At 44.7% G+C, this 19,767-nt stretch overlaps 2 protein-coding genes across 8 annotated transcripts in view; one reads left to right on the top strand and one right to left on the bottom strand.

Moving 5' to 3' along the window:
* The window catches only part of TMEM266 (transmembrane protein 266), a 46,761-nt gene extending 31,904 nt beyond the window's left edge, over positions 1-14,857 (top strand). For 6 of the 7 annotated variants that reach the window (XM_044279891.1, XM_044279886.1, XM_044279889.1 and 3 more), the window contains 2 exons: positions 9,807-9,869; positions 13,477-14,855. In XM_044279891.1, the coding sequence (XP_044135826.1) occupies positions 9,807-9,869; positions 13,477-14,009 (596 nt within the window). In that variant the 3' untranslated portion in view covers positions 14,010-14,855. Of the gene's footprint in view, positions 1-9,806; positions 9,870-13,476 lie in introns of all 7 variants that reach the window. The other variant, XM_044279892.1, reaches the window with a different exon arrangement.
* A 3,012-nt stretch (positions 14,858-17,869) lies between these two features.
* ETFA (electron transfer flavoprotein subunit alpha) overlaps positions 17,870-19,767 on the bottom strand; it is a 54,036-nt gene continuing 52,138 nt past the window's right edge. Inside the window, exon 12 of the mRNA XM_044283398.1 lies at positions 17,870-18,056. Coding sequence (XP_044139333.1) covers positions 18,018-18,056 — 39 coding nt within the window. The 3' untranslated portion in view covers positions 17,870-18,017. The remainder of the gene's footprint in view (positions 18,057-19,767) is intronic.

The following is a 19,767-nucleotide window of genomic DNA, read 5'->3' as shown; positions in this document are numbered from 1 at the left end:
TGCATAACTGAACATAATTATTTGAAGGTTGACTTTTTTTGTATTAAAAACACTTTTCTTTTATTGGTCGGATGAAATATGCTATTTTTTTTAGATAGGAATTTTGGGTTTTCATGCGCTGTATGCCAAAATCATCAATATTAAAACAATAAAAGGCTTGAACTACTTCAGTTGTGTGTAATGAATCTAAAATATATGAAAGTCTAATGTTTATCAGTACATTACCGAAAATAATGAACTTTATCACAATATGCAAATTTTTTGAGAAGGACCTGTATATTGCAGCTGTTGCCCCACTCCTCATTGTGTGGGCACAATTCCTGTAGCCATGCAATCAGCAGCACAAGCATGCTCATCCTAATGCAGCTACAGCCTCAGTACAAGCATAATTGTCCTCGATCCTCAGCCAGTTAAAGGAGTTTTCTTACTTTTTCTTAACTGATGACCTATCCTCAGGATAGGTGATCATTATCTAACTGGTAGAAGTCTGACACCCTGTACCCCCGCCAATCATCTGTTTGAGGAAGATTCAGTTTACCAAGCACAGTACATTGTATAGCGGCTGTGCCCAGTATCTTGCTCAGCCCCATTCACCTGAATGGGACAGAGCTGCACCTAGGCCATGTGACTGATGAACGTGACATCACTGGCCTAGGGAAAGCTGCGAGACGGGCACATCACTCCTGTGAGTGCCTTGGCATTCCCAAACCGCTGATTGGTGGGGGTTCCGTTTGTCGGAACCCCACCGATCAGATAGTGATGATCTAACCAGAGGATAAAGTAAAAAAAAAAAAAAAGTCGGAAAACTCCTTTTTGGGGCTAGAAGCCATTTTTTCCCCTTTCTCCACGACAGCACCACAGAGAAGATCAGCCCCAGGGACAGGAAACCTGCAGAATAAAAAGGTGGAGCCTCTCTCCCACCTCAATTGTTTCCTGCAGTTTGTTTTACAGGTCACTACCGCTAGCCTGGCCTATAGGTTGGGCTGGCAGGACCCTAGGAGCCGGTGGTTGTCCGGGGCTTCCACCCGGCTCTTGCGGCAGGTGCATGTGCTCCTCCACGGGAGTGGGGCCAAGCGTGTCGGAGTTGAAGTGGAAGCAGCCCCAAGGGGGGTGTTGCGTCACACCGCATGCGGCCCAGATTCATGAGAAGAACATGACTTCAAGGTGGGGTTTCCTGTCCTCCGGACAGAGAAGCCTGGAGCATGCAGCCTCTGAGGCTGTGAATTAAGGAACATAGGTTTTACAGCGAATATTTGTGTTATGATTGGTATGAATTTGGTTGACTGCCTCATGGCCTTCAGGGCCTGGTTGAACGGCCTCATGGCCTTCAGGGCCTGGTTGAACGGCCTCATGGCCTTCAGGGCCTGGTTGAACGGCCTCATGGCCTTCAGGGCCTGGTTGAACGGCCTCATGGCCTTCAGGGCCTGGTTGAACGGCCTCATGGCCTTCAGGGCCTGGTTGAACGGCCTCATGGCCTTCAGGGCCTGGTTGAACGGCCTCATGGCCTTCAGGGCCTGGTTGAACGGCCTCATGGCCTTCAGGGCCTGGTTGAACGGCCTCATGGCCTTCAGGGCCTGGTTGAACGGCCTCATGGCCTTCAGGGCCTTCCTGGCTGAATACTGATGCCTGAACGCCTTTCCATCTATTCCTGCTTGTTGAAAGCCTGGTCAGCTGAATGCCTGTAGTGTCTATGCGTAGTCGGCTGAGCGCCTGTAGCGTCGGTGCATAGTCGGCTGAGCGCCTGTAGCGTCGGTGCATAGTCGGCTGAGCGCCTGTAGCGTCGGTGCCTGGTCGGCTGAGCGCCTGTAGCGTCGGTGCCTGGTCGGCTGAGCGCCTGTAGCGTCGGTGCCTTCCTGGGCTGACTGCCTTTTAGTATATGCCTGGATGGCCTCATGTGTCTATGGAGCTGATTGCTTCTGTGTTATGCTTGCTGGGATGACTGCTCCTGCAGCCTCGCATTATAGCGGTCTGTTTCTGCTGCTGGGTTTTTCTAGTGCAGTTGTGTTGATCGGCTGGCAACGTCTGCATGGCTGACTGCTTCTGCAGCAGGGTCTGGATGACTGTTCTTGGCTCTAAGTGGATGTCTGTGTGACCAGCTGTGCCTGAGGTGCCGCCATGTCTCGGTGGCGGTCTACTTTTGTGGCAATGCAGGCAGGGTGAACTAGTTCTGTGGCTATGTCTGGTTGTAGTTTAAGGGTCTACATGAGCATAGCACTCCAGCAAAGCCCTATGATGCTCTTGGTGGGGAGTGAGAAGATGGGCTAGACCATATTGCTTGGATGGCCTGCAGGATATATGGCGTACCAGCAAAGCCCTAGAAGCCTCCTGGTTGGGAATGAGGATATGGGCTGGACAATATTGTTTCGATAGCCTACAGGACATATGGTGTACCAACAAAGCCCTATATGGCTCCTGGTTGGGAGTAAGAAGATGGGCTGGAACATTTAGTCTGGATGGCATACAGGAGGTATGGCGCACCAGCAAAACTTTATAAAATGTTGTCGCCCATCTGAAGGGTCTGGGGGCTCTTTGGACCTCTTACGGCAGATCCGTGAGCTCCTCCTGGGGATGGATGCCACGGTAGTGCTCCATCACGGATGCCAGATTGCGAGGAATTTAGGACGTCTAAAGTTGTTCTGGTAATGGGAACAAAGGGCCTCCAGTGTATTTTCGATCAAAGCATCTGTCTTGCAATATATTCTGCACCAAAGGAATTGGTGTTCAGCAATCATCTTCAGTTTTGATCATTCTTTGTCAAGATCAGTACTTCTCGAAGATGTTTCATTAAATTGGTTATGATCATTTTGATAAACACTTGATGAGAAACCCATATGAGATTTCTTTTATAAGATTATGCTAGGCTTTAAGTATAGTGTCTGGCCTCAAAGAGTTCACTAGCCATATGGAATAGGGCGGTTATTCCTCTGGCTTACACCTCTTCTGGAAGTTCTCCTGAGAGCACATTCTACTTGCGCAGTCTCTACCTCTTGGGCTGAAAGGGCTAATGTTCTATTGAGAAAATCTGTAGGCTGCCACGTGGTCTTCTCCTTATACCTTTTACTGTCTCTGTCGGCTCCAACTAAATTCTGCCTCTGATCTGCTGTTTGTAAGAAAGTTCTGCAAATGGTGCCCCCCCCCCCCCCATAAGGAAGGGGTATTCTCTGTAATCTCTCTCTGTAGTGCTGTCGTGGGAGAAGGGAAAAATTATGATTACACTCACCGGTAATCAGATTTTCCAGACCCCACGACAGCACCCTTCCTTATTCCCTCCCTGGTGTTTCATGGTTCTCTGTTTAACCGCCTAAAGCAGGATCGCGGTCCGGAGGCGGCTGTCCCAGGCAGAGTGACGCATCTATGCGTTATCTCGCGAGACTTCCTGTGAACGCGCGTGCACACAGGCGCGGAAGGTAAGAGAGCGGATCTACAGCCTGCGAGCGGCGATCGTTCGCTGGCAGGCTGTAGATGCGATTTTTATTTTATTAGACGCTGTTTTGATAACAGCGTCTAATATACCTGCTACCTGGTCCTCTGGTGGTCCCTTTTGCTTGGATCGACCACCACAGGCAGCTCAGTAAAGCAGCACAACACAACACTACACTACACTACACCCCCCCCCCCCCCCCGTCACTTATTAATCCCTGATCACCCCATATAGACTCCCTGATCACCCCCCTGTCATTGATCACCCCCCTGTTAGGCTCTATTCAGACGTCCGTATGTGTTTTGCGGATCCGATCCGTGGATCCGCAAAACACATACGGACCTCTGAATGGAGCCTTACAGGGGGGTGATCAGGGAGTCTATATGGGGTGATCACCCCCTTGTCATTGATCACCCCCCTGTAAGGCTCCATTCAGACGTCCGTATGTGTTTTCCGTGGATCCGCAAAACACGGACACCGCGGATCCGCAAAACACATACGGACGTCTGAATGGAGCCTTACAGGGGGGTGATCAATGACAGGGTGGTGATCACCCCATTATAGACTCCCTGATCACCCCCCTGTCATTGATCACCCCCCTGTAAGGCTCCATTTAGACATTTTTTTGGGGCACAAGTTAGCGGAAATTGATTTTTTGTTTTTTGTTTTGTTTTTTCTTACAAAGTCTCATATTCCACTAACTTGTGTCAAAAAATAAAATCTCACATGAACTCACCATACCCCACAGAATCCAAATGCGTAAAATTTTTTAGACATTTATATTCCAGACTTCTTCTCACGCTTTAGGGCTCCTAAAATGCCAGGGCAGTATAAATACCCCACATGTGACCCCATTTCGGAAAGAAGACACCCCAAGGTATTCGCTGAGGGGCATATTGAGTCCATGAAAGATTGAACTTTTTGTCCCAAGTTAGCGGAAAGGGAGACTTTGTGCGGAAAAAAAACAAAAATCAATTTCCGCTAACTTGTGCCCCAAAAAAAAATCTTCTATGAACTCGCCATATCCCTCATTGAATACCTTGGGGTGTCTTCTTTCCAAAATGGGGTCACATGTGGGGTATTTATACTGCCCTGGCATTTTAGGGGCGAGTTCCTAGAATTTTTCATTTTTTGTCACAAGTTAGCGGAAAATGATAATTATTATTTTTTTTCTTACAAAGTCTCATATTCCACTAACTTTTGATAAAAAATAAAAAATTCTAGGAACTCGCCATGCCCCTCACGGAATACCTTGGGGTGTCTTCTTTCCAAAATGGGGTCACTTGTGGGGTAGTTATACTGCCCTGGCATTTTAGGGGCCCTAATGCGTGAGAAGTAGTTTGAAATCAAAATGTGTAAAAAATGCCCTGTGAAATCCTAAAGGTGCTCTTTGGAATGTGGCCCCCTTTGCCCACCTAGGCTGCAAAAAAGTGTCACACATGTGGTATCGCCGTACTCAGGAGAAGTTGGGCAATGTGTTTTGGGGTGTCATTTTACATATACCCATGCTGGGTGAGAGAAATATCTCGGCAAAAGACAACTTTTCCCATTTTTTTTTTTTTTATACAAAGTTGGCATTTGACCGAGATATTTATCTCACCCAGCATGGGTATATGTAAAATGACACCCCAAAACACATTGCTCAACTTCTCCTGAGTACGGCGATACCACATGTGTGACACTTTTTTGCAGCCTAGGTGGGCAAAGGGGCCCACATTCCAAAGAGCACCTTTTAGGATTTCACAGGGCATTTTTTACACATTTTTATTTCAAACTACTTCTCACACATTAGGGCCCCTAAAATGCCAGGGCAGTATAACTACCCCACAAGTGACCCAATTTTGGAAAGAAGACACCCCAAGGTATTTCATGATGGGCATAGTGAGTTCATGGAAGTTTTTATTTTTTGTCACAAGTTAGTGGAATATGAGACTTTGTAAGGAAAAAAATAAATAAATCATCATTTTCCGCTATCTTGTGACAAAAAATAAAAAGTTCTATGAACTCACTATGCCCATCAGCGAATAGCTTAGGGTGTCTACTTTTCGAAATGGGGTCATTTGTGGGGTTTTTCTACTGTCTGGGCATTATAGAACCTCAGGAAACATGACAGGTGCTCAGAAAGTCAGAGCTGCTTCAAAAAGCGGAAATTCACATTTTTGTACCATAGTTTGGAAACGCTATAACTTTTACCCAAACCATTATTTTTTTACCCAAACATTTTTTTTTTATCAGACATGTAGAACAATAAATTTTGAGAAAAATTAATATATAGATGTCGTTTTAAAAAAAAAAATTATTACAACTGAAAGTGAAAAATTTCATTTTTTTTGCAAATATTTAATTAAATTTCGATTAATTACAAAAAAAGTAAAAATGTCAGCAGGAATGAAATACCACCAAAGGAAAGCTCTATTAGTGAGAAGAAAAGGAGGTAAAATTAATTTGGGTGGTGAGTTGTATGACCGAGCAATAAACGGTGAAAGTAGTGTAGTGCAGAAGTGTAAAAAGTAGTCTGGTCATTAAGGGTGTTTAAGCTAGGGGGGCTGAGGTGGTCAAGTTGCGCAGGGTGTAGCAAAAAACAAACAAAAAAACTGTATACATAATTAGATAAACTAACCTGGGTTGGAGTCCCTCTCATGCTCTGTAAACCACTGAGGTGCGAGAGAGCCTCCACCTTTTTATTCTGCAGGTTTCCTGTCGCTGGGGGCGGATCCCCTCTGTTGTGCTGTCGTGGGGTCTGGAAAATCCGATTACCGATGAGTGTAATCATCATTTTCAGGTTGTTAAATCCTCACAATTAGCACCAAGAAGGTTTTTCCATGGTCAAAATCATCCAAACCACATCTGTTCCCAATTCTGGGGTGTGATCAAGAACTAAACTGTTTAGCTGTATCTCCTTGCATGAAAGTGTTGAGTTAGCATTGACAAGAACATAATAAAGTGGCCCATGTGTTGGTGTATATGTGTAGTGAGAGAGGTGTATATAAAATGACATGTTCCTTGTCTATGGGTCACTGGTGATGAAAGGGTAAAGGAGTGCATTGCTTTATGTGGTCATGGGGTGGCAAGTGTGAATTATAGATGAAAACAGTGGAAAGACTGAGCATCAGATAGCTGTGCATGATTGGTATAGCCTAACAGCCCACAGCTACTCTCATGCTCATTCTAAACTCTTACATTAGCTCACGGCCCTCCCTTGACTCCAGGCAATTCAGCCTCAACACGGCCAAAAAAGCTTTTAAACCTCAGCCCAGAACGGGGAAGCAGACTCATTCCGTCTCATTGTCATCTTTGATTGTCTTCAGGATGCAGAGAAGTTCGAAGCGGTGGTTTGGTTCATTTAAAGTGGAGAAAATGTTGAACAGAAAACATCTGTTTGTTTCACCTGTAAACCGCAGAGTGCTGTAGAAAGCCCGCGTGTTCCCAGAGGACTGTGGGATATCTGGCTCTCTGGGAAAGGGGAACGTTCCTGAAACTCTACAGATAAACCACAAGCCTAGTGGGTAACACTCCGTTACCAGTACCCAGCTTGTGGAGCGCTGAGGCACTTACAGGCGATAAACCACAGGCGTTGCTGAGAATGCTTTTTGACCAGCACTGAACTCTTCATGCCTGGTAATCTTGGAGATGGGGAAACGATTCTTTACCATGGCTCAGATTAGGAAATCTGAAACAAATCGAAGCAGAATGAGGGCTGCAAAGTAATGTAAAAACAGATCACATGTCAGATGGCAACACCATAATATATCACCGTAGTAAATGACTGATTATGTGGTATTTAGACCATGGCTCTGTCCACCTCATCACCCTAGGAACAAACCTCTCCTCCTAACCTGATGTGGTGAGGTCAAGTGACAGGAACATTCACCAAATGAGGTGTATTTCACTGCCCTCATCCACCATACTGACCTCTATTTTGCCCTGCTGTGTATTAAGGGGGTCATTTACTAAGCTGAAATACGCCTAAATTAGGTGTATTTCAGGAGCAAATGGCGGCGCAACGGTGAGTTGCTCTGCTATCTGCAACTACTCTCCACTCACGCCAGTTCTAAAATTGTGGGCTGGGAAGGGGACGGTCTGGCAGGCCTGCGCCTCTTCATAACTCTGGCGGATCCACTGCCAGCTATGGGGCTTTATTCTTAATAAATTTGCCCCTAAGTGCCCAGTTTGTACTTGGCTACTGCTATGGTGTTGTCAGTGCACATAGACTGCCTAGCTATCATGACCACACGTGTTATATTATTTGATGCCCCCTTGAACATTACTGTACAGATCATTAGGTGTTTTGTAATGCATTGTATAGGCAAGTGATATACTTCTATTGAACATTATATTGAATGTAAAGTAGTTCCACGTGTGGACAGAGAAAAAACCCCACAATGGTCACTGAAATAATTCTGGTGCATGTTTGTTAATCTCCTCCAGCAAGTTTGTAGTGTGTTTTTATTTTATTTATTTATTTATTATTATCTAAAAAAACTTCCCGGGTAATGGCTACATTGGATATGCATGTTTTCTTACTATGTATAGACTGTACAGCAGGGTAGCTGAAAATAATTGCGGCCGGCCCATTGTGGCGGCCCATTGTAGAAATGCCTATTCTTGTCCGCAAAATGGACAAGAATAGGACATGCTATATTTTTATTGCCTGGCCACGGAACGGAGCAACTGATGCGAACAGCACACGGAGTGCTGTCTGCATCTTTTGCGGCCCCATTGAAGTGAATGGGTCCGCACCTGAGATGCAAAAACTGCGGCCTCAGATGCGGACCACAACAACGGTCATGTGCATGAGGCCTTAGGATAACAACAGTCCATATTCCTCACAAGGCCTGCTCACCACTGCAGTTGCGATGGCAAGCAGGTAAACAGTGAAGAGAAGGGAGGGCACGTACGAGCGCTGCGGTCTCTTCAAACGGCTATTGGGAGTCGGTATTGATGACCTATCCTGAGGATAGGTCATCAATATAAAAAAAAGTGGATAACCCCTATAAGCACTACCAAACATACAGAATACAACACTGCATACCTATTATTATATCCAGTGACCTGTCCACTAATGTACTAAATGTAAAGATGCAGCATCACTAACTGTTCCATGGAGCAATTCCAGTTTTCAATAGGTGGCAGTGCCAGCAGTGTTAGGCTCCAGCCTGAGAGCCCCAAGTCAACCAGATAAAATAGAAGAATACCGCAGCACTCACTTGTATCCTTCAAAATAGTTGAGTGTTTATTCACCAAGACGAAGGCAACGTTTCGACTTCCAACAGTCTTTGTCAAGCTTTGATTGAAAACGCAATCTCCACTGATGTAGATGCCCTCTCTCCCCATCTTCATTTGGCTCAGGCCACAATGACTACTTATTTCAGCCATGTCTCAGCTCTGTGGATTTGGCCCCAGAGACATCTTGTGTTTCTCACTTTTTTTTTTTTTATCATCGTCTCCCACCTTCAAAAAACACAAACTCCTCATCCTGGTGCCCCAACAGTGTCATCTTGTTGTTACCCCCTAATACTGGGCTTCACAGTGCTCCCAAATGCTATATTGCAGAAATAATAGTGCCATACAGACAGTACCCCTGAAATAAATTCTGCCACTAAGAGTTGTAGTGCTCCTTTATCGTGACCCTAGTTTTAAAAATGTCCCCTAAGGTGTCTCCAGTATTAAAAGTGGCCAAGTAAAAAAGTAAATCTAATACTTGGGACTCGAGTCCCATTCCATGCTGCTGTGTAGAGTGTCGGCCACAGACCTCTTATGGAATGTGTCCTAAAATACCTGTATCCTAGCAGCAGGTGGTCCTGCAACCCAGCACAGGTGATCGTGAAGATGTCATTGCTTTGCAACTGCTTTGTACACTGCCTCATAGACTTTAGGCCTAGTGGGCTGTGAGGGGTGGACGGTGGGATAGGGAGCCATTGGCGCAGTATTCAACTGTATCGCTGTCCTGAGTTTCCTGGTTGGGTCTATGGCCATTCTGCCCATTCAAGTGAGTATCCACCTGTTACATCTGCTCTAGTGCCTAGTGTGAAATCTGCAATATTTCAAGATTTTATACATGAATAGTCACATAAAATGAATAAAAAGAGCAATAATATTGATAAAAAACTGAGATGGGACTATGCACCGACCACCAAATGGTGCACAAGAGCTACAGAATCGACATAGCACAGCAAGGTATGCTGTCTCCCTATGTTGATTCTGTAGCTCTCGTGCATTGCAATAGGAGCTACTGAAACAGTGGATCACTGGCCCGCTCCGCTGTTTCCCGGCCACCTGGTGGCCAGCTCTTAATCCTCATCTTGCCTTAGTAATGGCAAGATGATGCAACTCTTTTAAATAGTACATTGTCTGATGATACTTTCCCTATAATTTTATTTTTCAGAAATGATTATGAAGGACGACATGAACAATTATATAACGCAGTATTATAATGAAGCCAGTAGTGGTAAGTTTGGCTTGCTTGTCAGGTGTTTGGTACATATAGACTTAAAGGGAACCTGTCATGTGGATATTTGATTATAATCTAACTAATTCTATACAATCATTAACTACTAAAAAGTGCCTTAGATGTATTCACTTACTGGTGTGACAGATGGTTACCTCATAATATACACACAAAGATGCCACATGCTAATGAGCTGATTCGAGTCCGTCTCAGACGGATCCGCTCTGAACGCAAGTGTGAAAGTAGCCTTAGGGGCGAGAACCTGGGATCTTTCATCCCTTGTCCTATTCAGCTCTATCAGGGTGAATAGGACTTCACACTGTCCCTGCTGCTCTGTGCCACTGCACCACCAATGATAAATTACCCCTTTATACAGGAGGCTGGTACTGGCAGATCAGCAGTTAACCCCTCAGGTGCGGCACCTAAGGGGTTAACTGCCTCTGATCGCAGCTCCCTGTCAGCGGCAGGGTGCCGGCAATGCGATTCTGCTGCCGACACCCGCCTCCTGTATTGTGTTAAAGACTGACTTTCACTATCAGGCCACACAGAGCGGCGCCCAGCGATGTCTCAGCACTCACCATTAGTCCTGGGCGCCGCTCCGTTCGCCCGCAGTGCCCCATTACTGTCTCCTCTCCTGCTCCACATGCTGCTGATTACTATCGGAGCGATGGGAGGAGACATCAGCTTCACTAGTGGGCGTTCCTTCTTCCTGGCTGTAGCGCTGTCCAATCGCAGCGCAGGGAGAAGGAACGCCCACTAGTGAAGCTGATGTCTCCTCCCATCGCTCCGATAGTAATCAGCAGGAGAGGAGACAGTAATGGGGCACTGCGGGCGAACGGAGCTCTGTGTGGGAAATGGGAATAGTCCTATCATTGGTGGCTCAGTGCGCCCGCCTCTCCTCATTGGTGGCACAGTGCGATAGCAGCGCGCTCATGTTCAGAGATACTAGACTGCCGGGCCGCAAAGATATTCATTGCGGGCCGCATGTTTGACACCCATGCTGTATATTAATCTCCTCAGCTCCTGCTCCCTGCAGCTCAGACCCCATGGTGAACGTGACCGGTTTCCATTAAAGAAAAAAAACAAATTTCTAAATCTTTCAGAAATCTGGGGAGTCATGCTTTGTATTACACATTGCATGGGAGTGTATGATGCACATGTACTGGATGAGCTGCAAGTGCCATAGCAGACCCCGACTTGTGCTGCAAAAAAAAAAACAAAAAAAAACACGCCTTTTACATAGCTCTGCCTACATAAAAATAAATGTTACAGTGAACAGTGACTTGCTGTTTTCTCCCATTCCCTCACAAAGTGATCAGTTAACGAGTAAAGGCACATTTAGGCTGAGTTCACACGGGCGAGATTTCCGCACGGGTGCAATGCGGGAGGTGAACGCATTGCACCTGCACTGAATCCTGACCCATTCATTTCAATGGGTCTGTGTACATGAGCGTTGTTTTTCACGCATCAGTTCTGCGTTGCGTGAAAATCGCAGCATGTTCTATATTCTGCGTTTTTCACACAGCCCTGGCCCCATAGAAGTGAATGGGGCTGTGGGAAAAATGCATTGCATCCGCAAGCAAGTGCAGGTGCGATGCGTTTTTCACTGATGGTTGCTAAGCGATGTTGTTTGTAAACCTTCAGTTTTTTTATCACGCGCGTGAAAAACGCATCAAAGCGCATTGCACGCGCGCGGAAAAAACTAAACGCAATCACAGACAAAACTGACTGAACTTGCTTGCAAAATAGTGCAAGTTTCACTGAACGCATCCTGAGCCAATTCGTCACGCCCGTGTGAACCCAGCCTTACACTGCGCCAATGACCAACTATAGGGAAGGATGTGCTCCGTCGACAAGTGAAGAGCTGCACTTACATGCTGTGATCACAAGCGATGGCTACTGCGATCGATCATCCTCAGATTGACTTCTCCTGGGCGGCAGATCAAGCTGTCTGCACCTCATTTCTCCCAATGAACGAGCGGTTTTTTTTTTTTGTTCATCTGGTGATATGCTCACCAGCTAAAAAGACTTAGCGGGAACACTGACTGCCATTATCAAAGAAAATTCCATCTTGTATGTATTGTAAGTGTCAGGAGTGTGAGATTACAAGTACTGATATTGTAAAAGGATGGATGCTATGTAAAATGGAGCAGTTTTGAGCAACAGTAAAGTATAAACATTAGAAAATACTACACAATAAGTGTTCATTAACCCCTTCCTGACTTCCTCTGTACATGTACAGTGGATGTTGGGTCTTTAAAAAAATTATGCCTGCTAAGCGCGTTCCATAGCCACGGGGCGCCTGCTGTTTTATACAGCAGACACTCAGTGGCAGAGTTTGTGATTGGCGATAACGCCAATAATTAACTTTTAACCCCTCAGATCCTGTGGTCAATTGTGACTACAGCATCTGAGTGGTCAATTACTGGGAGCACTGTGCTTCCAGTGCCCAAACAGCTCCCCCGCGGCAAACCTCTGGTAGCCGTTCAGCTGTTATGGCAGCCTCAGGCATTTTAACGGCTCAGAAGCCCGTCCTAGTGAAGTTGAAGTGATAGAAATGTTGTGAATCTCCCATAGGCTGCAATGGTAAATCCAGTATAAATTCCAGTTGGGAATTGCTAATTTGCCCCTTTCCCACTGGGCAGGGTGAGTAAGGGCTCATGCACACGACCATATGCCCTCCGGGATATACGGTCCATATGTCCTGGAGTGGCATACATCGTGCGCACAGCATCATAGGTTACTCTGATGCTGTGCGCATCTGGCCACCCGTGGGAACTATTGTCCCGCACTCATAATATCATATGGGTGGCCTGATGTGCACAGCATCAGAGTAACCTATAATGCTGTGCGCACGATGTATGCCGCTCCGGAACATATGGCCCACTCACTGACCATATGTCTCGGAGGGCATACGGTCATGTGCATGAGCCGTAACTCATACCAATCCTTGAATGACCATTCTTCCAAATGGATGCCCTTACTAGAGAACCAATCACTTTAGAATATCTGAGTTGTTTCCGTAGGGCAAATTTCTTAGTGACATTAAAGAGCTATTCCAGGATTTTAATATTGATGGACCATCTTCCAAATTAGCTATTCATATCTGCTTGTTAGGGGTCCAAACACAAAGTCTTACACACCTTGCTCTGTCCGCAGTGTAGTAGATAGAGCTGGTTACTGCAGTGGGAATGATGGGTGTTGAATGGCCTATCCTGAGGATAGGCCATCAGCATTAAAATCCTGGAATATCCTTAAACGGAACCTGTCACCGGGATTTTGTGTATAGAGCTGAGGACATGGGTTGCTAGATTTGATAGATATATTTAACCAAATTAACCCGAGATGAGTCAGGGACAGGACTTCTCAGGTTAATTAGCATATGTATAAAATCGTTTTTCTTACACAATAAAAGCACATAGAGCTATGGGGACTGGGTATTGCAGATGTGCTAGCAGCCCATGTCCTCAGCTCTATACACAAAATCCCGGTGACAGGTTCCCTTTACTCTATCATGGTGCACAAGCCGGCTCCAGCGAAGGAACGGATGTTGTGCTTGATAAATGCAGTTGAAAAGTTATGAAATTTCTCAATCTGTTTCCTGCAGAAAGTGGAGTTCCTGGGACATGTATTATCACTACAGCAGCTATTGATGTCCATCATCACCCCAACATTTCCTCTGACTTGTACTCTGCAGAAGTACCATTCAATGCAGAACAGGCCAGCAACTCCAGCAGTATTACCTCGGTGAGTGGATCCAGATCTTCAGAGAGCTCAGAAACACTAGCACAGAGTATTAGCAGCCAAGCATTCTGCTCCTCCACAGACTGCAGTACCAGAGAGGAATCCACAGAATACTGTCCTCTGGCTCAAACCATCAGAAATCGAGTGAACAAAACCGCTGTACAGGAACTTTTATCCTCCCTTTCTGACGACTCTTCCTTCATTCAGAAAGGGCTAGATCCAGCCAACGTACACCTCAGCAATCCTATAGGTTTACATACAAGAAGTCCTAGACATGGGCTAAATATCTGCAACAGGGTGAACCGGGAGGGCTTTGGCGCGTTCCACGACAGGTCAGTGATTCCACTCAATCTGCCTCTTTTAGAGAGTAAACCTATCAATACAGAGTTAAAATAAAGCAGAGCCTTAGATTTATACCTCAGCGGAGTGCATTAGATTCCTCCAAGGCAGTAGCCACTTCTGCTGCTATCAAGGCTATTACTTTAGGAGCATTGTATAGAGCTAAACATGAAATCTTATCCAGAGATCACCCGGTCCAGCGGGATGCCAGTCGCTGTACTGAAGCCAAATAGGAACCATGTTCATCAGAAGCCTAGATTCATCGTTCTCAGGAGATGTCAGAAGAGTGGCTGCTGGACCTCACCCTAGAGTTTACAAGACTGGTTCATTAATGCATGCATTTGTGTACAGTGAACTTTGCTACAATACTGAGGACACAAACCACAGAAGTCTCAGCAGGTATGACCACATAGCTGCAATCTTTCCTTTACTCATGACTACAGATTTTCTACAGATGCCGTAATATTTTTTAATGCACAATGAAGTTTTGGCAGTTCTTGGAAATGCAAGAAATAAAATAACCTGTACGAGTACATACATAGTTGTCTTATTTCAGTATCCACTGCTGTGTCACTTGGTTTGCATCATTAAAATGGTTTTTAATAAGTCTTAGGCCTTATGCACTTGACCGAATTTTTAGTACATATCCGGTCAGCACTTTTTGCAGATCACACCCAGACCCATTTATTTCTATACATCCGCAAAACGGTTGCAGTCATGTGCAGCAGGCCTTAGGGTATGTTTATGTGCAGTTTGTACTAGAAAATAAAAACTGATGCGGAATCTGCTTCAGAATGGTTTTTGGAACAGTTTCATTGAAAACTGCAAGTGGAAAAAAGCATTTCATTAGTTCCTATGCGGATTCCCTCATTCAATTATTGGAGAAGACCTGCATGCATTTTTGGCATAGAGTATGTGCCAAAAATCCATACTACATAGGCTACTTTCACACTCGTGATTTGGCTTTCTGTTTGAGATCCGTTCAGGGCTCTTACAAGCTGTCCAAACGGATCAGTTTAGCCCCAATTCATTCTGAATGGATAAGGATCCGCTCAGAATGCATCAGTTTGCCTCCGATCAGTCTCCATTTCGCTCTGGAGACGGACACCAAAAGGCTGCCTGCAGCGTTTTGCTGTACGCTTGACCAAACTGAGCCAAATGGATCCGTCCCGGCACACAATGTAAGTCAATGGGGACAGATCCATTTTCTCTGGCACAATAGAAAGCAGATCCGTCTCCCCATCAACTTTCAATGAAGTTTGTGACGGAGCCGTCTTGGCTATGTTACAGATAATACAAACGGATCCATTCATGACTGATTCGCCCAAAACACAAGTGTGAAAGTAGCCATACTCTGTAGCTGGTTTTACACACGTTTCTTTTCCTGATGTTTGAGGTGTTATGCAGTTTTTGATGGCTGGCATTTTTTTTTGTGTTTTCAGGCAGAAAAAAAAATAAAACATCCAGCTCTAGGGAAGAGAAGTCTGAGTCTATTTTCTCAAATGGGCTGTATTTTTTTTTCTAAATGGCTGTGTGCACAGATTTTTCTCTGGCTTTACAGTGAAAGATTTAGACACCAGAACGTTTTTGAAAAGACAAGAGATGCCACCTAATTAACAAAAATTCCAGTAACCAAAAAACTCATATTATCCACTGACCTCCACCTAACATCTGGAGCTGGTACTTTTACTGTGCAAAAAATTCCACTACAAAGCAAAAGTACAGCTAAAATCTATGTGACAGAACCCTTAAGGCCTCTTTCACACGGGCGTCATTTTTTTTGCCCGGATAAGAGCCGGGTGCGTTGCGGGAAAATGCGCGATTTTTTCTGCGCAAGTGCAAAACATTGTCATGCGTTGCACTCGCGTGAGAAAAATCGCGCATGTTTGGTACCCAAACCCGAACTTCTTCATAGAAGTTCGGGCTTGGGATTGATGTTCTGAAGACTGTATTATTTTCCCTTATAACATGGTTATAAGGGAAAATAATAGCATTCTGAATACAGAATGCATAGTAAACCAGCGCTAGAGGGGTTAAAAAAAATAATAAAAAATTTAACTCACCTTAGTCCACTTGATCGCGAAGCCCGGCATCTCCTTGTGTCTCCGCTGCTGATGAACAGGACCTGGGGTGAGCAGCTCCATTAAATACAGGTTAAGGACCTTCGATGACGTCACTCCGGTCATCACATGGTACGTCACATGATCTTTTACCATGGTGATTCACCATGGTAAAAGATCATGTGATGACCGGAGTGACGTCATCAAAGGTCCTTAAGCTCTATTTAATGGAGTAGCTCACCCCAGGTCCTGTTCATCAGCAGCGGAGACACAAGGAGATGCCAGCTTCGCGAGCAAGTGGACTAAGGTGAGTTAAATTATTTTTTATTTTTTTTAACCCCTCTAGCGCTGGTTTACTATGCATTCTGTATTCAGAATGCTATTATTTTCCCTTATAACCATGTTATAAGGGAAAATAATAATGATCGGGTCTCCATCCCGATGGTCTCCTAGCAACCATGCGTGCAAATCGCACGGCATCCGTACTTGCTTGCGGATGCCATCCGATTTTCACACACCCCATTCACTTCTATGGGGCCTGCGTCACGTCAAAATCGGAAAATATAGAGCATGCTGCGATTTCAACTGAACGCACAAGTGATGCGTTAAAAACATCGCTCATGTGCACAGCCCCATAGAAATGAATGGGTCAGGATTTAGTGCGGGTGCCATACGTTCGCCGCACGGATCGCACCCGCACTGAAAACTCGCCCGTGTGAAAGGGGCCTTAAAAGGAGTTGTCTGAAAGATCAGCCAGGCTTGTAAAAGAAAGCAAAAAAAAAATAAAAAAAAAAAGCTTAACTTACCAGCTAAAGAGCCCTCTGTTCAAGAGCTACAGGTCTGGTCTCAGTTGGACCAGAAGTGATGACATTACATTTATCTTTCATGTGGAGGGAACTTTAACTCACTTGCTAAAGGGGTTATCCCATGACTAATGTAAAAAATAAAAATCAGACATCATACAGCACATGACAATCTCTTTCTAACAAAGCTAGAACCAGCCCTGTACCTCAGCAATCTCCCCAGTCAGTGCTCTGCTAGATTTATATCAAGCTGACAGCTCAGGAGGGGTGTCTCAGCTCTCCCTATCACAGCTCAGGAGGCTGTTGAAAGATGAAACTGAGCATGTGCGGCCTTCTTAATGAGCCAGTCAAAGAAATAAGAAATTAAGTGGCACTATACAGAGATTTTATTGAATAATGCAGTAGATATACAAAATTAATTACATGCAATTACAAATGTATTCAGATCCAGGTGCTGGTTTGAATACTGTAGAATATTTTTTTCGCGGGACAACCCCTTTTGAGCAATTTTTTTTTTTCCCCTTTATTTTATAAGCCTGTCTGCCTTCCCTGAAGATATGAACTGTTGGACAAGACTTAAAGAATCTGCTGTATTCAGGTTATTAAAAAATGTGTTAAAGATCCTTAAAATACAAACCTCTAGTAGAGCTGGGACCTTTTATGTCGTATTGGTGGTTACTGGTAACTGCATCATCTACAAGGGCTCATGCAAATAGCTGTAGTTTTGTAGTCTGCATCTGATCTGCGTTTTTTTTACAGATCGGATGCGGACCTATTCATCTCAATGGGGCTGCAAAAGATGGAAACATCATCTGTAAGTCCGCGCCACAGCTCTGCAAAAAAAATAGAACATGTCCTATTCTTGTCCGTTTTGTGGACAAGGATAGGAAATTTCTGCAGGAGTAAAAAACAAACGGAAAATACAATCGTGTGCATGAGCCCTAATAAAGGTCCATGGCTAGATCACAGCTGTCCATTTGTCTTGGTTGTGTGTCATTTTGCTGATCCACCACAAGCAGTAACAGCCCTCACCACAAACATCTTGCACCGCTGAAACGTTAGCATTGGAGTTTAATAAAGTCATAACATTCATGATATCATTTAACACTGCCAATAAAAAAGTAAGAATCTTATACAGTGTTCTGTGGTGTTGGATTTACTTTTTACAATTAATTACATGGCAACAGTTCCATTGAATGTCTTTATTTTTTCTTTAGAAGCTCAGTCATTTCTGGTACCACCTAAAAAATGAAATCAAAATATACACCGTTAAAGATGAGAAACAATGGTCCTGTTCACACTAACCTCTTCAAGCTGCCAGAGAAATCCACAGACAGACAATCTAAGGCTGGCAATTAGTTTTGAGCAAAGTGAGCTTTAGAATAAGGCCTCATGCACACGACCGTTTTTCGGGTCCGCATCAGAGCCGCAGTTTTTGCAGCTCGCGTGCGGACCCATTCACTTCAACGGGGCCCCAAAAAAAAATTATAGCATGTCCTATTCTTGTCCGTTTTTATGCGGAATGCAAAAAACTGCACAGTCGTGTGCATGTAGCCTGATACTGTATGGAGATCCGTCCATGCATGGAAAACCACACTCTGTTTTGGTTCAGACTGGTACCTCGGAACCAAAAAGCAGAGTTTTTTTTTTATTTTTATAAATGCTCTCCTTATAGGAATGAGAATTTCCATAAATTTCTCATATAGTTAGCAAATCATAGATGGCATTTCGTTACAAACATCAGTTTACAACAAAACCACAGGATATCTTTTCATGGTTCTCAATTCACAATTTTTCCCCAAATCTTGTCCCCACCCGCCCTTCCCTCCCACCTCGTGAACACTCGTCTGAAACTACGCTGGTTTCTTTTCCTTATTAGTACAGGTTATATCCAGCCTTAAGCTTAGGTCTCTCCTATATCTACCTATGGTTTCCAACTTCCCCAATCTATCGCCACTTGCGCCTCTAGGTACCACTTAGTCAACTTAAAGGGGGCCATAAGTTCCTGGATTTCGCAATTAGACAATCGCTTCTCGATGAATTCCCTCCACTTCTTGATGAATTTTTCAATCAATCCTTCCTTGTCCTGTTCTACCTCCAATCTTTCCAGATATAGTACAGTCCTCATAGTCCCGACTACCTCTTCCCATGATGGTACTTCTGCTTGCAGCCAGTGTTGTAGAAGGGATTTTTTCACTGACATCAATAGTATATGTACTCCTCTTTTCGCCACTATTGTCCCTAATTCCTCTTCCGGATTTTTAGGTATGTAATGGAAAATACATTGTTGTGGTGTTAGTCCCACTATCTCTCCCCAAATCTCCTTTATTGTCTCCACTGACCATTGCCATAGCGGTTGTACCTTTGGGCACTCCCACAGAGCATGAAGAAGTCCAGCTTTCGGGAGTTCACACTTGGGGCAATGCCGTAGGTAATGGGCAGGGGCATCTTGATATGACAAATTAAAGGCATAAGTCGCCCTGTGTATAAGTCTTAGTTGTGTCTCTCTCCATTGTTCGCTGTAAACTGCTCGCCTTACTAATTCAAGGCCTTCCCTAATTTTTTTGGCTGTGTTCTGATCACTCAGTTCCCTTTCCCAGGGCTTAAAAGCTCTTTTTACCAAGCCTATCGTCTGTATGGCATGTAGCTTTTGGTACAATTCTGAGAGGGACATGTGTGCCATCCTTGCCCAGTATAGCCGCAAACCACACAAGCTTTTCCGGGTCACCCAAAGAGCCTGCCTGGGCTTTGCAGTAGCTCTCAATTTGCTGGAAGGGGAGATAGTGTGCGTCGGCCAGATCATATTTTCCTTTCAGCTGTTCCCATGACATCAGTTGTTGGCCATTGGTTTCCAACAAATCCCTGAGCCTCGTAATGTCTTTATTCTTCCATCCCTGAAACAAAATATTCTCTCTACCTTGTGGGAACGCATCCTGGGTGATATATAGAAAG

Source organism: Bufo gargarizans, chromosome 2 (assembly GCF_014858855.1).
Source record: "Bufo gargarizans isolate SCDJY-AF-19 chromosome 2, ASM1485885v1, whole genome shotgun sequence".
NCBI classification, from domain to species: Eukaryota; Metazoa; Chordata; class Amphibia; order Anura; family Bufonidae; genus Bufo; species Bufo gargarizans.
Note: the sequence above shows the minus strand (reverse complement) of the source record. Positions and strands in the feature narration are given on the sequence as shown.